Source organism: Mustela nigripes, chromosome 4 (genome assembly GCF_022355385.1).
Source record: "Mustela nigripes isolate SB6536 chromosome 4, MUSNIG.SB6536, whole genome shotgun sequence".
In the NCBI taxonomy this organism is placed as follows: Eukaryota; Metazoa; Chordata; class Mammalia; order Carnivora; family Mustelidae; genus Mustela; species Mustela nigripes.
The window spans coordinates 6,503,656-6,520,903 of NC_081560.1; the positions used below are offsets into that span (position 1 = coordinate 6,503,656).

At 44.4% G+C, this 17,248-nt stretch overlaps 1 protein-coding gene and 1 long non-coding RNA gene across 2 annotated transcripts in view; one reads left to right on the plus strand and one right to left on the minus strand.

Moving 5' to 3' along the window:
* LOC132014858 (uncharacterized) overlaps positions 1–7,971 on the minus strand; it is a 17,388-nt gene extending 9,417 nt beyond the window's left edge. Inside the window, exons 1-2 of the long non-coding RNA XR_009403475.1 lie at positions 7,803–7,971; positions 6,295–6,402 (exon numbers count right to left, since the gene is read on the minus strand). This is a non-coding gene — a long non-coding RNA (uncharacterized LOC132014858). The remainder of the gene's footprint in view (positions 1–6,294; positions 6,403–7,802) is intronic.
* Positions 7,972–8,063: 92 nt separating this feature from the next.
* Positions 8,064–16,976, plus strand: ZNF425 (zinc finger protein 425). Its single transcript, XM_059395561.1, has 4 exons — positions 8,064–8,180; positions 9,112–9,238; positions 10,756–10,911; positions 13,783–16,976. The coding sequence occupies exons 1-4, from the start codon at positions 8,163–8,165 to the stop codon at positions 15,735–15,737; spliced, it is 2,256 nt and encodes a 751-aa protein (XP_059251544.1). The 5' UTR covers positions 8,064–8,162; the 3' UTR covers positions 15,738–16,976.
* Positions 16,977–17,248: the final 272 nt, after the last annotated feature.

Below are 17,248 nucleotides of genomic sequence, written 5' to 3' on the forward strand. Positions count from 1 at the left end.
CCAGGACCCTGAGATCATGACCTGAGCCGAAGGCAGCGGCCTAACCCACTGAGCCACCCAGGTGCCCCTTTATTACCTTTTTATTACTGGTTGTGGTTGCTTTTGAAGATTTTCTCTGATCTCTTCTTGTCTCTCTTTCATGGTTTGTTGGTTTTCTTTAGTGATAAATTTGGATTTCTTTCTCTTTATTCTTTGCATATGGTCACTTAAGTTTAAACCCATTCTTTACTCCTCTTCTCCCCACATCTTAGGTGTATGGTGTCATATATTATATCCTTTTATATTGTGAGTTCCCTGAATGATTTTTTACAGAAATTCATATTTACCGCTTTTGTGTTTTTACCTTCCTTCCTATCATTTTTTGGTCTTTCCTTTTCACTCAGAGTCCCCTTTAATATTTCTGGCAGGGCTGGTATAATTCATGAACTCCTTTAGTGTTTGTTTGTATGGGAAACCCTTTATCTATCCATTTATTCTGAATGATAACTTTGTTAGAGTATTGTTGGCTGCAGATTTTTCTTATTCAGCACTTCGAATATATCATGCCACTCCTTTCTGGCTTGGAAAGTTTCCACTGAAAAATCTGCTAATATTCTTACATGGTTTTCGTTCATGTAACTGTCTTTTGTCTTGTTGCTTTTACGATTTTTTCTTTATCACTATATTTGCCATTTTAATTACAATGTGTTTTGGCATGGATCTGTTTTTGTCGATTTTGTTAGGGATTCTCTGTGCATCCTGAATCTGGATATCTGTTTCCTGCCCTAGATTAGGGAAATTTTCAGCCATTATTTCTTCAGATAAATTCTGTGCTCCCTTTTCTCTTCTTCTTCTGGGTCTCCTATAATATGAATGTTTTTACATTTGATGGAATCACTAAATTCCCTAAGTCTATTCCCATTTTACATAATTCTTTTTTCTGTCTTTTGTTCAGCTTGATTATTTTCCATTACACTGTCTTCTCGGTCATTAATTCATTCCTCTCTTTCTTCCAGACTGCAGTTCATTCCATCAAGTGTGTATCTCATTTTGTTTATTGAGCCCCTTATCTCCACTATGTTATTCCTTATCTCTGTGTTAACAGTCTCACTGATGTCCTCCACTCTTTTCTCAAGTCCAGGGATCAAGCATGTCACTTGTATCTGTTTTGGTTAGATCTCCTGCCATGGTCTTGTTTTATTCTTTCATCTGGGACAAATTACTCAGTCTTCTCATTTTGTCTAAGTCTTCGTGCCTGGTTCTCTGTGTTAGGAAAGTCAGCTATGTCTCCTGTCCTTAAGGTTAATTGCTTTATGAAGAAGAGGTCCCGTAGTGCCCTGCTATGTAATGTCCTCTGTTCCTCAGGGCCTGGCGCTTCTGGGAGCATCTCCAAAGTGTGCTGTGTAGGCTCTGCTGTTGTGTCCTGGCTGCTTTCTCTTTCAGGCCGGTCATCTGCCGAGGCTCTCTTTGCCTGTGGTGGGCAGTGTTTTGTCCTTGGCTGAAATGTTTCATGTTTTGCACTAGGTGTGCTTGTGAAATGAGACTTATTGCCACGGCCACCAGAACCAAGGCACTGCAAAACTCCCTGGGAGACACAGTGGGGAGACACAGTGTTGGCAGGGGTTTGGGCTGGTCCTCTGAGGAAAGCGGCCACTGTAATGGGCCTGGGAAGGGTGGTTCCACCAGAGCATGGGGGGAGGCGGGGGGGGGGTGTTGGTATAAGCAAGTTAAGTAGTGAGTGTTGGCTCTGTGCCTTGTGTTTATAATGAGGGTTGGGGAGGGAAATGGCTCCTGACAGTTTCTTTGTTCCTGGAGGTGTTTCTCATGAATGCTGCCTCTTTGGGGCATTCTTTGAGAAGAGCAACTAACCTCCCCACTGTGTGCCCCATGCGATCTTCAGATTGCTGTTTCCATACTGTAGGTCTGTTGGCTGTTTGCCCTGCCTTCTCTCTAAAAGTAGCCCCAATGTCCTCTAAGTTCTCCCACAGTCAAGCAGGCTGACCTTTAAAACTCCAGGCTCTAAGGCTCTCTTGCTTTCCAAGCCAATTGCTGCAGGGATTCATTTTCCCCACGGGCTCCCTGTGTGCTAGCTCATCTCTAGGGCTTCTTTCTCGAAGACTGCAGATCCCTCCTCACTGCAGCAACCAGGATCCATTTCTTTCCCAAGTCAGTTCCTGTATTTCCTACCTTCTTCTATGTGGCCTCTGGTCTACCTTCAGCTGTGGACTTTGTTCTGACAGTCTTCAGATCAATTCCTGGGGTATCTGGGATGATTTGATACTTATCTAGTTGCATTGATGGGATAAGATGAGCCTAGGATCCCCCCCGCTCCACCACCATCTTCCCCTCCACTATGCATTGATATTTTCGAGTTGCATGAGCTCTTTATACAGTACATAAATTAAACACTGGTTTTTCATGTCGTATATACTTTACCTAGTAAAGACATCTGCCATTTGGCATCTTGCCAAATAGAAATTTAAAATTTTTATGTGAACATTTTCAGTGTTTTATGACTTTTGGTTTTGGCACCTTGCTTAGAAAGGCCTTCCCCTCTCTCAGTTTTTTGGTTTTGTTTTTTAAATCCTTCTGTTTTTGAATTCTTCATGAGTAAAGCAATGACTCAAAACTTCAGCCTGGCTTTGGAAGCATTTTGTATCTCTCTAAGATATTTTTGGTTCAATGGCATTTTGACAGCACGAGGTACTTAATAAATCGGCACACTTGGATTTCTCAGCATTGGCACAGCAGAGGCTGTTTTGAGATTTATCAGAGGAAACTCTTGACCATGTCTGGGGTATTAAAGTCCCAAGGAAGCCCTCTTTGTTACTTCCAAAATGAGACTTTGACACTGGATTTCTCCAAGTTTCACTACGCAAGAAATAGAAATTTTTAAAAAAAGATTTTATTTATTTATTTGACAGACAGAGATCACAAGTAGGCAGAGAGGCAGGCAGAGAGAGAGGAAGCAGGCTCCCAGCTGAGCAGAGACCCTGATGTGGGGCTCAATCCCAGGACCCTGGGATCATGACCTGAGCCGAAGGCAGAGGCTTCAACCCACTGAGCCACCCAGGCACTCCAGCACTGTAGCTTTTAGTCCTCATAGTCGCCGCATGTGATAGATATTTCTGAAGTCATCTCCTGTGTGTTTAGTGGAGTAACCCTTTCACTAAAAAAGTCTATTTACTATGTTAAGGTTATAAAGATTTAATGTTAATGTGGAATGGAGGACATCCAATAGGCCTGCAGCAGCACTTTCAATTTCTCCATCTGTTGCTTCACTACCTCCAAAGACCTAATGACTATCTTAGAGGCAGAATGGTTTGAATACATAGACATCTATCAATGGACTTCTATTTTCTTCTTCCTTTGATCTAAGCGAGTGGTTCTAAAACATTAATGCATGTAAGAATTGCTGTACAGAGTTGTATCAAACCATTTTTACTGTAGTTTATATGTTAGGAGCAATTTAAGAGATGTTCAAGGTGATTCTGAATATAAATGATTTTTGCCTAATATGTTGGCGTTAGGCTGAATCATCTGCAGGGAAATGACACAGGACCAAGAGATTCAGGCTAGGAAAGAAAAGAAGACTTGAGAGAAGAGAAGGAAGAGACTTCTAGGTAAGGTGAGAGAGTGCCTATCCGGATACTAGACAATCTGAGGTCGAGGGAGGTGGGAAGGAAGCAAGGCCAGGAAGAATGAAGGCCAGATACTGTGGTGAAAGTGCTTTATCTGTACTGTCTCGATTATTATAGTAACCCTTTGGATATGGAAACTAAAGTGATGGGTGTTCAAATGACTTGCCTGGTGCCACAAAGATGGCAGATGGTTGAGCCAACATCCAAACCCAACATCCCAACCCAAAACCCAAAGACCTTTCTCACTCTAAAGTTCAAGGTCTTCCTACCATTGCTGGCTTCCTTATAGGTTAGGACTTCCTGAAGTCAGTCAGAAAGAACTCTCGGGAATGGAGATATGTTGGCTTGGGATGACCTAACGCTTGGGGCAAGATTCCTATAAGGCCGTGTAGGGAAATATTTTCATTCCTCATGGAGAACAGACAGGCTCACCTGGGATGGATAGTTTAGGAAACTGAACAGAATTTTACAAAAATAGCTGCGCCCTTGCCTATTCATGATTTCTTTCCTTCTGAAAACATAGAAGAGGCATCAAGACAGTGGGCTCTCATGTACACAGCAAGTGTGTAACACGTGGTGGTGTCCTTCAGGTGCTCACGTCTCTGGTCCCCTGGGAATATAATTTTAGTGTCCCAGTAAAAGATATTGTAAACCCAGAAGCCAGACCTTAATTAGGCTGAAAACTGAAATCACTCTAGAAAAAATCATGCCCCCCAACTTTGAGGACCTGCTAGCAGCTTTAGAAGAAATAGCCATGGGCTACAAGGACAACAGTGGAGATGTGTAGTCAACCCTGCCATGCTCATTGGCAGCAGGAGAAGGCAGAACACTAGAGAAATATAAGAACCACTAAAGAAGGGGCGTCTGCATGGCTCAGTGGGTTGAAGCCTCTGCCTTTGGCTCAGGTCATGGTCTCAGGGTCCTGGGATTGAGCCCCACATCAGGCTCTCTGCTCAGCAAGGAACCTGCTTCCTGCTCTCTCTCTGCCTGCCTCTCTCCTACTTGTAATCTCTATCAAATAAATAAATAAGGGCGCCTGGGTGGCTCAGTGGGTTAAGCCGCTGCCTTCAGCTCAGGTCATGATCTCAGGGTCCTGGGATCGAGTCCCGTATCGGGCTCTCTGCTCAGGAGAGCCTGCTTCCCTCTCTCTCTCTCTCTGCCTGCCTCTCCATCTACTTGTGATTTCTCTCTGTCAAATAAATAAATTAAAAAAATAAAAAATAAAAAAATAAATAAATAAAATCTTAAAAAAAAAAAAAAGAACCACTAAAGAAGTCAGGGAGTGCCCCAGACACTCATAAAAAAGAAGGGGCCCCATTGGCTTCGAAGGCTCATGAACACTACTAGCTAAGAGTGTAAAGTGAATTTCACTGTAATAGAACAAAGGCCGTCCATGTAGTAAAACTGGATTTCAGAATAGCTAAGAACTACTTTGCATTCACAACTAACACCATATACTGCTATAATTATACATAGCCAATGGCTTTACTCAAAGAAAATAAATGTGATATGATATTTATATAAATATGTTAGTCCATTTTCTAGGATCCATCAGCGAATTATCAAATAGGAAATAAAGAGTTTATGATGAAGGAAAAAGGAATTAATGCATAATCTATAACTTCATAAAACTAAACACACACACACATACACAAGTACCAGTAAAATGTGGGCTCTCTCTGTATTATTTCTTATAATTCCAGTTGAATCTACAATTATATGAATAAATTTTTCTATTTAGAAAAGTCTACAGCCTCAATAGTAATTAAGTGAATACAAATCGAAATAAAATTAAGTTCTGGTTATATAACGTGGATGCTAGAACAAATGAAAAAAGTTGGCAGGACATCCTGGTTGGCTCCTGATCTTGGGGTTGTGAGTTCAAGCCCCATGTTGGGTGTAGAGATTAATTAAAGATAAAATATTTTGCGGGCACCTGGGTGGCTCATATGGGTAAGCGTCTGCCTTTGGCTCAGGTCATGATCCCCAGCTCCTGGGATTGAGTCCCATGTTGGGCTCCCAGCTCAGCTGGGAATCTGCTTCTCCCCCTGCTTGTGCTCTCTCTCTGTCTCTGTATCTCTCTCAAATGAATTTTTAAAAATCTAAAAAAAAATAAATTATATATATACATATATATTTAAAGATTATTTATTTATTTATTTGACAGACAGGGATCTCAAGTAGGCAAAGAGCCAGGCAGAGAGAGAGTGCGGAAGCAGGCTCCCTGCTGAGTGGAAGGCGCGATGCGGCGCTCAATCCCAGGACTGGAGATCATGACCTGAGCCGAAGGCAGAGGCTTAACTCACTGAGCCACCCATCCGTCCCTAAAATATATTTTTTAAATGTTTCAAAAAAGGTGGGAGACATGTTACCCTCTTACATTGTTAATAATATTGCAAGTCAGTTCAATCAGTTCTGAAACAATCAGAGTTTAGCATTTTCTACAGTTAGAATTTTATACAGGTCATTGTGTAGTTCTTTTTCCTTGGATTTTTAAATTTTGAAAATCCTGCATGCTTCTTTTAATATGGGTAAGAAAGGGAAGATAAAAGAGTAATGAGAACTCTCCAAACTTAACACACATTTTTCTGTAAATTTAAAACTGATCAAAATAAGCCTATTAATTAAAAAAGAAAGAGGGATGTCTGGCTGGCTCAATCGTTTGAGTGTCTACCTTCAGCTCAGGTCATGATCCTGGGGTCCTGGGATCCAGTCCAGCTCCTCGGGGAGTCTGCTTCTTTTCCTCCGCATGCCACTCCCTCTGCTTGTGCTCTCTTCCTCTCTGACAAATAAATAAATAAAATCTTTTAAAAAAGAAAAAAAAAAGAAGGCAAAATACATGAAAAGTCATTAAACTGTATGCTTTAAATCAGGGAATTGTTTGGTATATTAATTAGATCCCAATAAAGCTGCTTCTTTAAAAAGTAAAAGGAAATGAAATGTGTATTTTGTAGTTCCTAAAGCAACCACAAAATAAAATATAAAAAGATATAGTAAAAATTATAATAAGTAAATTAAAATGTAATACTAAAATAGGTTCCCCAGAAAAAGGAACAGAGAAATGAAAAACAGAAAGGAAAAGCAGATGATTAATAATAAAATGATAGATGTAGGGGCACCAGGGTGGCTCAGTGGGTTAAAGCCTCTGCCTTCCGCTGGGGTAGTGATCCCAGGGTCCTGGGATTGAGCCCGGAATTGGGCTCTCCGCTCTGCGGGCAGTCTGCTTCCTCCTCTCTCTGCCTGCCTCTCAGCCTACTTGTGATATCTATCTGTCAAATAAATAAATAAAATCTTTAAAAAATAATAATAAAATGATAGATATAAATCCAGATCTACCAATAACTACACTTATTGTACATATAAAATAAAAGAGACTATCAGAGTAGTTGAGCAGATTGCTAGCAGCTCTATTGTAAGAGTGGGAATTCTAAGCTTTGGGCTCCTCATCTGTGACACAAACCCATCATAGGTGTAGTGCGCACCTGGTCACCCCTTATCATTCCCATGGGACTTGGAGGCAAGCAAAAGACATGAATTTAAAACTCATGCTACTTATGACCCAGGAGCCTTGTGTTTTGCCAAAATGAATGAAACTATGGCAGGTGGATCTGTTAGCTTGTTCGAGGGGTTGCATTTCAGACGCTCCAGTACAGCAGGAATGCAAGGCTGGTTCAATGCTCAGAAATCAGTCCTAATCTACCATATTAATCGCTTAAGGGAGAAAAACTATGCAATAATAGAAATTTATGCATTAAAAGCATTGGGCAAAAAAAGATTCCACTCACAATACACAATCCCAGCAAACTAGGAATAGAAGAGAACGTCCTCAACCTGCGAAGACGTATCTACAAAAACCTACGGTTAAATATCAGCTCGGCCTGAGTCCAAGGTAGACCAGAAGTGCCCTCGCTGAAGCAGGGCCCGACTGGGTGGATGGATACATTCCCAGCCTCCAGGGCCCTGGCCCCTGGCGGGAGGATTGGGCAGATGCGCACACTCTCAGAGTGCCTGGCGCCACAGACTCCGCATTTGCCCACGGTGGGGACCGGCTCCCTGACCCCCTTGGCTGGCTCAGGTCCCTCACAGTGATCCTGCCCTCGCCTGGGGTCCGCTTCAAGGAGGAACCAACCCCCGTACCCCCTTTCCGTCCAGCGCTCAGTGAAGAGCGAGTTTCCTCCCTACTTGAAGCTCACTCTGCACGTCCACCTCTCCGTCTCCCTCTCTCCAGCGCCTTTTAGCGCGTCTGGGTCTCGGTCCTCGTCGTTTGGAGACCCCCGGCAGAGCAAGACGACCTGCCACCCACGGTGCCACAGCCGCTGCGGCCAGCCGTGCCCTTGCGGCTCCCGCGGACGACGCTGTCTCCTCCGGCCCGCAGGGGGCGCTGTGGGGCAGGGATCAGGCTCGAGTCCCAGCGTGCACCGCGCGGGGCTGGGCCTGCGGGGCTGGGCGGGGCAGGAGGCCGCGCGCAGAGGGAGGTGCTGCGGAGCCGCTTAGGGTCTCGGCGTCTGTCGGGCGGAGGACTCGGCGGGGTCACCAAGGGCCATGGCGGAGGCGGGTCCGGTAAGTGAGGTCGTGGAGGGTGCGGGCCGTATCGAAATGCGTCCCGTTCGTGGTCTGGAGTGGGGTCCCGAGCCGGGGAGTGAGGTAGCGGGGGACTGTCCGTGACCCGGGACTGAGCTCCGAGCCCGCGGCCGGCGAAGGAGGTGCGGGAGTTGCTCTGCAGGGGGGCGGGAAGAGAGGGGCCGGGGGCAGAAATCCAGGGTCGTCCCCTCAGGTCACTCGTCTTTTCCCCGCCGTGTGTCGCGGCTCTTTGCACGTCGGGGTTTCTCTTGGGCTCTTGCTCCGTGCTCTGCTGGTGGAGGTAGCCTCTGCGGCCACGTCTGTATAAACGGATGAAAAAAGTTGCGGGAAGGAAGAGTGGGCATGAGAGGACCTGCAGACCTGCAGAAAATGTGAAACCAGTGGGGCTGTTAATGGAAAATGTGAACACGTTTTAGAGTTTAAAACGCATATCCTGAGCTTAATCCGTGAAACTGTTGAGTTCAATTAAGTATAGTCCGCCTACCTATGCAAGTTTTTCTTCTACCCTTCCTGAAATTTCTTATCTAATAATCTTACTAATGTAATGCATTTTCTTCCCTTCTGCTTCTCACCCCTTCCCGCAACAGGTGTAGGAGGACACAGGGAACCCTTCTGGACTAGGATCTTTGCAACTTCCTTTGAGTCTGTAATTACTTCAAAATAAAAAGGTTTTAAAAGTCTTGCATAGCAGTAATTGCTTGTAGAGGGTACAGGTCCTCAAAGGTCTGCTAGTCATTCATTCACTCTCGGGGCCCGGTGGACTTCTGTGACCCCTCTATTCCATCGTTCATGGCACCAACCGGAGAGAAGGAAACCTTAGCGTAGTTTCCTCTTGTCTGTTAAAGACGCGGACATTGAACGACAGTAGCTTGAACGTGAAGACATATGCATGTACTGTTTGTGATTCCAGGTAACGATGACTTTTGATGATGTGGCCTTATACTTTTCGGAGCAAGAGTGGGAGATCCTGGAGCAGTGGCAGAAGGAAATGTATCAGCAAGTGATGAAGACCAATTATGAGACTCTTGATTCGCTGGGTAAGATGGCTTCAGAGGAATCATTTTTGGGGAAGCTGCCTACTATCAACAGGCTTTCTGTTCTGTGTGAGCTCTTGCTGGTTGAATATGATTCTTTGCCTAATTTACACTCGGAATATGTCATTAACGTCTATTACGGCCTGGGAATATTTAACTTGTCCCTTTTTATCTAGTGGCATCTGCACTCCTTAGTCTTGTTAATTCTGCAGTTTCTTTCACCCAAACACTCCCTTGTTTCTCCCACAGTTAGAATTACTAAATAAAATAACCATCTCTCTCTCTTTTTAAGTGTACTCTTTTATTTTTTTTTAACTGATACTTTGATGCCTACTTATGTTGCCTAGATATGATGAATTTTCTATCCTCATAAGAACTGGGAAAATAGCTCTCTGGTAAAGGGAGAAAGAGCAGTGGCATGGGACATATAGGTATCCCTAGAGAAATACTGAGGGAGCAGATTGGAAGAGAAATTTGTGGAGATTATACCTTGCTCTTTATCCAGCTTGCTCTAATGCATTCATGTATCATTAAAACCATTTCTACTGTTTTCACTTTAATAGGTGATCTCACTGTAACCTGTAGCATTCTCTCCCTCCTTTGGCGTTTATAACCTCTTCCATCTGAGACACCAAGGACAAGATGAGTCAATTGTGTGAAATCAGGGGGAAGAGAATTTAAGCAGAGGAAGGACTAGTGCAGAAATTCGAGGGTTGGAATGTATGTGGTCAGTGTGTGGTGGGAGCCACAGTTAGGCTCCCGGAGCGCATGTGTAGAAGGCTAGGAGAAGGGGACAGTGGTATACCAAAAGAGGAAGGGGCCTCTAGGATTTTATTCTAGACAAAGGGAAGGTAAGATGATGAGAGGATTTACACAGGAGTAATATGTCAACATTTGTTTAAATGTTGAGTAATTTAAGTAATTAACTCTTGTTAATTACTTGAGTTGCTATGTGGAGAATGAAAGGCAGTGCACAGCAATGAAAAGAAAGACACCAGGGGCGCCTGGGTGGCTCAGTGGGTTAAAGCCTGTGCTCAGGTCATAATCCCAGGGTCCTGGGATTGAGCTCCACATCAGGCTCTCTGCTCAGCAGGCAGGCTCTCTCTCTGCCTGTCTCTCTGCCTACTTGTGATCTCTGTCAGATAAATAAATAAAGTCTTTAAAAAAAAAAAAGTGTTTAGTGATTGGTCTCCCTCCCTGACCCCCTGTGATTTTGCTTTTTATTGTTCTCATAATGATCATTTATTTGTTAATGGTTTCTGCCTTGATCTGTGGGCCTTTTAAAAATCATCACCCTTCACTTCTCTTTCCTTTAATTTTGTGAAATATTGCAGAGGCCATTTAAGCTAAACAGTTTTGCTTAGGCTAAAATTTATTGTCATTCACGTAATTTCAAGGGTTTTGATCTTTTTAACCTAACTTTGATGATGTATCACAGGAATCAAATTTAACTGTGAAAATCACGTTTAGTAAAATACTCAGATAAACCCAGACTGAGTCTGCGTGGACTGTCCTTGCAGGTGGCATTTTCTCCAAGCCGAATTTGATCACCTGGATAGAACAAGGGAGAATGCTGTTAATCAGAGACCGGGGACCCTTGGAGAAAAACATGACATTTAGCCCTTCTACTGATGAGCAGTGGGACTTGCAGAAGACTGGAAAGTTGCTGTATTTTGGTGAGTATGATGGATTTAGGGTCATGTCTCATTTCATTTTCCTGAATCTTCCTGGATAGGCAGTTTGCCATAGTGACTAAGAAACATTGTTTTGGTGGAGAATATTAGGTTTTTTTACTCAAGTGAGAAACAAACACAAGAATGTATTACTTTTTTTTTTTTTTAAAGATTTTATTTATTTATTTGACAGAGATCACAAGTAGGTAGAGAGGCAGGCAGAGAGAGAGGAGGAAGCAGGCTCCCTGCTGAGCAGAGAGCCCAATGTGGGGCTTGATCCCAGGACTCTGGGATTATGACTTGAGCCAAAGGCAGAGGCTTTACCCTACTGAGCCACCCAGGCGCCCCAAGAATGTATTACTTCTTATAAAGAGGGACGTGTGTATGTTTCATTCAAATAAAAGAAAAAAATTTATGACCCTGGAAAGAAGTACCCATAAAAGAGCAAGTAAAGGACACACTTGCTGAGCCCTGAGGAACAACCACCTTCTCCATCACACCGTTGTGTCCGTTTGAATACAGAGAAATGGAAAACTGTCCAATTTGGTATAATGTATTATTTTTTATTATGCACAGTTTTAGAACTTGGGTTTTTTTTTAAGTTCCTTTTGAAAGATTCCTTTTTGAATTCCTTGTAAGAAAAGCATTGGAAATACTTTTTAACACTTTAAATACTTAAGGGAATATGTCATTTTTTAGACTATGCTAATGTTTTATTAAATGGAGACCTTCTAAGTCCCTGGTAGTCAAGGGATTCTCTTGAAGAGAAGGGGATTTGAACCCAGGGAAAGTATGATGAGGTCCATCAAAAGAATAAAAGAATGCCCAAGGATGTTATTTCATTGCCATCGTCTCTTATTTCATTCATCTAACGAGTATATAGTCCCTACTGTGTTCATAGGACTGTCAGTTATCACTTAGGCTGGCGTGGGACGGAGAGATCTACATATCTGTATGTATACTCTCCTGGAGGAGTTGACTGTCTTCCTGACCCGACGTTAAGTGGCAGTTAAATTAGTCGATTCTGTTGAACTGTTGAACTAGTCCTCTATGAAATAGGACTGTATTACAAGTTAATAAAATAAGTGGCAGTGGTAGTAGAGTTATAGGGATTTAGAGGAGAATGAGTGAAGTAGAATAGCAGTTTCCCAAGAGGACTTCTAAGGAATTAGGATTTTAAATTTTTTTTTTTTAAAGATTTTATTTATTTATTTGACAGACAGAGATCACAAGCAGGCAGACAGGCAGGCAGAGAGAGGGAGAGGAGGAAGCAGGCTCCCTGCTGAGCAGAGAGCCTGATGCGGGACTCTATCCCAGGACCCTGAGATCATGACCCGAGCCGAAGGCAGCGGCCCAACCCACTGAGCCACCCAGGCGCCCAGGAATTAGGATTTAAAAACAAAGAATGTATAGATTTGGTCAGACAGAGAAGATCAGCGAGGATCATACATGAGCTGAGACTCAGAGGTGGGAACAAGCCCATTGTATTTAGAAAATGTATAGCCGAATGTTATTCTTGGGATGGTACAGGACATGGAGAAGGGGAAACATAAAGTAATGTCAGATTATCTGAGGCTAGGAAAGCCAAGGCAGAAGTTTGACTTCATCCTATAGAAAGGTAGGACCTAGAAAGGTTTCTGAGTACCAAAGAATGAACAACTTTAGTGGCTATCCCTAAAGACTCATGTTCCCTTTGTGCCAAGTGGCACTTATCCAATAATCAGAACTGCTCCTCTGTCTGGAATAAGTAGTAAAGTGGTAAGAAATAGAGGAGTCAAGGACGCAGGGAAGAATGTTCTAGACGTCAGCTGTGGAGCGCTTACTAAATGACATCACCCAGTTGGAAGCATTACCTGTGTTGTTGTTAAGATGACCACAGAGCATAATCAGAGTCCTTTTCTGGGGGCAGGCCTATCCTTCCAGACAGATGAATTTTCCTCCTGTGTTAAGAGACTTAAAAAAGAAGAGCCCTTGGGGCGCCTGGGTGGCTCAGTGGGTTAAGCCGCTGCCTTCGGCTCGGGTCATGATCTCGGGGTCCTGGGATCGAGTCCCGCATTGGGCTCTCTGCTCAGCAGGGAGCCTGCTTCTCTCTCTCTCTCTCTCTGTCTGCCTCTCTGTCTACTTGTGATCTCTCTCTCTCTGTAAAATAAATAAATAAATAAATCTTTAAAAAAAAAAAAAAAAGAAGAGCCCTAGGACTCAGTTCAACAGGTGGGAGAAAAAGCAGTTCTGAAATACAGAGGCTGCAATTGTTCTCTCCGGTTTTTGTGGATGAAAATAAGGTCCCAACTCGTTAGCTCCCTGATTCTTGTCATCATGGCTTTTCCTTTGGGAACAGCGCTGACTGTGCTCATATTAATACCTTTCTGATAACGAGGTGTTCCTTGAAAAAGGGAATTATTTCTATCATGTTCTTTCTGAATTTAATCACTTGCCATTTGACATTCCTAAGAAAGATGCTTTCTGTGAGCATTTCTTCCAGAAAGCTTTTCCTAAAATCTGTGGTAGAAGGGGCAAGAATATGAGGCAAAGCCTTATTTCACAAATTTCAGGAAACAGAACGGTCATATTCTCAGACTTTCTCTTTATTTTCTCTCAACTTCTGCTTACCCTCTGAGGGTCATCCTTAAGTTCACAAGATATAGTTCCCTGCAGGTTTTTTTTTACCCCACATGAAGCCATTTCTTAACACATAATGGAAGGATTTGCATATCACAGTTAACCTTAAATGTAATTTACTTGTGGAGGCAGATGCATAGTCATGAATCAATGAGATTCCTTTTCCCGTGCTGTTAGAGATGTGAAGACAATTCTTGAGGCTGCCATAACCCAGGGACATGACTGGTAAGGGTGGTCTTCTTTTTTTCTCTCCAGGTGACCAAGGAACTCTCGGGGCAAAAGAGGAGGAAGGCCATTTAAATGGTCTAAAGCCGGGTTCATGTGCTACCTTAGCAGGGCAGGAAAGAAAGATCTTATCAGATCAAAGAGCTGCGTTACAGCATCCAAGTCTCCAAGACATAGGGATTGTACATAGGAACCTCGACCTCGGAGCATCTGGTCAGGATAAGAACAATCCAGGGCGTAAGCGGACAGGTACTCCAGACCACCTGGAAATTCCACCAGGACCCAGATGTTATTCCTGCTTTGTCTGTGGGAAGGTTTTTCAGCTAAAGAGGGACTTGGAAAAGCACAAAAGAAGCCACTCTAAGAGCCAGCCCTGTAAATACTCCAAGTACAAAAACAAATCCAGAGGGAACCCCGAGCTCAGGTGGCACCGGATGATCCTACGTAAGAAGCAGCGTTTCCAGTGTGGCAAGTGCGAGAAGAGGTACTGTCTCAGATGCAGCCTGGTCACTCACCACTGGGTGGTTCACTCAGGGCAGCAGCGCTATCCATGCCCGGAGTGTGACAAGACCTTCCAGTGTAAAGCCACTTTGAAGAAGCATCTGTGTTTGCACAAAAGGGAGAAGCCATTTTCCTGTGAGCAGTGTGGCAAGGGTTTCATCCAGCGACGCAAGCTCACAGAGCACCACAGGGTGCACACTGGGGAGAAGCCTTTCCAGTGTCCAGAGTGCCACAGAAGCTTCCGCCTACAGAAGAGTTTGAAGGCCCATCTTTGCCAACACAACGAGAAGAAGCCCTTCCATTGTCCAGAATGTGGCAGAAGCTTCTCCCGGAAGGCTGCCGTGAAGGCCCACCAGAGAACGCACAGTGGAGAGAAGCCGTTCTCTTGTGACGAGTGTGGTAGGAAGTTCACACACAAGACAAAACTCACTGAACATATCAGAGTCCATACCGGAGAGAAGCCCTTCCAGTGTCCTGAGTGTAAGAAAAGTTTCCGCCTGAAGAGAAGCCTAAAAGCCCATCTGTTTCAGCACAGTGGGAAGAAGCCCTTCCAGTGTCCCGAGTGTGACCGGAGCTTCTCTTGGAAGAATGCCATGAAGGCCCATCAGCGTTTACATAGTGAGGAGAAGCCGTTCTCCTGTGGTGAGTGTGGCAAGAGGTTCACCCGGCCCTCTAAGCTCACTCGCCACGGCAGAGTCCACAGCAGGCAAAAGGAATTCTCCTGTGGTGAGTGCAAAAAGACCTTTCCTCGGCAGTCGAGACTCACGGAGCACCTCAAAGTCCACACCAGAGAAAAGCCCTTCTCCTGTTCTGAGTGCCCTCGGAGCTTTAGCCGACACTCGCACCTCACTGAGCACATGAGACTTCACAGTGGGGAGATTCCTTTCCAGTGTCCCGAGTGTGACAAGAGCTTCTTCTGGAAGGCCTCCATGAAATTCCACCAGCGGATACACAGGGGTGAGAAGCCCTTTGCTTGCGGTGAGTGTGGTAAGACCTACACTCAACAGTCTCAGCTCACGGAACACAAGAGAATCCACAGTGGAGAGAAACCCTTCCAGTGTCCTGAGTGCCACAAAAGTTTCCGTCTCAAAGGAAATCTGAAAAGCCACCTGCTCCAGCACAGTGACAAAAAGCCATTCTCCTGCGTTAAATGTGGCAAAAGTTTCACTCAGCAGTACAGGCTCACCGAACACATTCGAGTCCATAGTGGGGAGAAGCCCTTCCAGTGTCCCGAGTGTGACAAGAGCTACTGCATAAGGGGAAGCTTGAAGGTCCATTTGCATACGCATAGTGGAGAGAAGCCCTTCAGGTGCTCGGAATGTGGCAAGGGGTTCCTCCAGAAGAGAAGTCTGAAGACCCATCTGCACCATCACAGAGGGGAGAGGCCTTTTTCTTGTGATGAATGTGGAAGGAGCTTTACGTACATGGGGGCCCTGAACACTCATGTTGGAGTGCATGCCAAGGAGGAGCCCTGCGGTGTCTAGGTCAGGCGGTGCAGAAAGGCGACAGCTTTCAGGCGGAACTAGCAGCTCGTGGATCCACAGTATCAGCTGGATGAGGAATTCACAGCATGTGGGCCTCAGATACGCTGGCCAGCTGCGCAGCAGGGAGGGCGTGATGGCTGCTTGACGGAGACTCCGATGGGCCAGACATCCCCGCTCCGCAATCCCCATGGGCCAGGCCTGCCAGTCAGGGAAGGAGCATTTTCTCTCCACTTTCTGTTCCCAGGCCTCCTTACTTAAATTTGTGTTGAGATTTTCAGTGTTTTTTCTCCCGCGTGCTGAGAGAGCATCTGTGTTTAGGCAGGATTTCTCTCTATTGCCAAAAATAAATGTCATCTCCCATCTCCTTCGTTAACAGTGGCGCACATATGTGTCATTTCCCCTCTGGATTAATTTAAATCACCTAAAAGTCCACGATTGCAAATCACAAAGTCTTATATCTAACCCCTCTGCATTTTCAACAGTGTATGTCAATTCACCAAGAAACAGACTTGCCTTAATATTGGGGTCTCTTAGGTAAATACCAAAGGGAAAGATACTGCCAGTCCAGGACATCTCTCCATTTTTTTGTTCTGTGGCTTAATCTATCATCATAAGGTGATTTTCCAGCAGTTCTAGCAAACCTTTGTCTGTCTTTTGGACTGTCTTTTAATATCATTCCTACAAAAATGTATAGATTAGCTTCCTTAGGGAATCCTTGGAGCCTATGTAAATTTTCCATTTTTGTAATATGTGGTGGTTGCAGATTACCTGAATCGGCCGGAACCAAGGGCACCCCACAAATCAGCGTTTGTACGAAAAGGAGAGATGCCACCTCCGGTTGGTCCATCCCTGTAGGTGCAAGCATCTGTGAATCAATGGTGTCTTTGTGCGAAGAAAAAGACATTTTCCCTAACCCATGCCAGAGCACGTGTGGGCTGGATGTCCACCCTGCTGGCCTCTTCACCAGCGTTCCTCAGGACAACTCTGTGCCTGCCTGGGAGACATGTTGAAAATACAGGCCCTGCGGACCCTCCCCAGATGTACTGAGAGACAGTCTTTTCAAGTGAGGTTGTTTGAAAAGTTTCAGAACATATGATGTAGCGAGTGGCGAAACCAGAAGAGGGAAAGTTCTGTTTGAAAGCATTTTAGTCATCCTGTGAAGTTAAGGTTAGGTCTTTTCCTTTAAGCCTTTTCTCTCCTCTGTTTTGTAATAAAGCTGCTCATGATGAAGGTTTCTTACATTATGGATGTATTAGCTCAGGCTATAACAAAATGCTACAGACTGGGGGGCTTAAACCACAGAGAATTATCTCAGTTCTGAAGGCTAGAGGTCCAAGATCAAGGTGCCAGCAGGGTTCTGATGAGAACTGGCTTCCCAGGTCCTCATATGGCTTTTTCTTTGGGTACGGGCGAATCTCAGGTGTTCCTTTCTCTTATTAGGAGGACACCAATCCTATTGGATTAGGGCCTCTTAGCCTTAGCTAATTGATATTGGAAAACCTAATGATGTG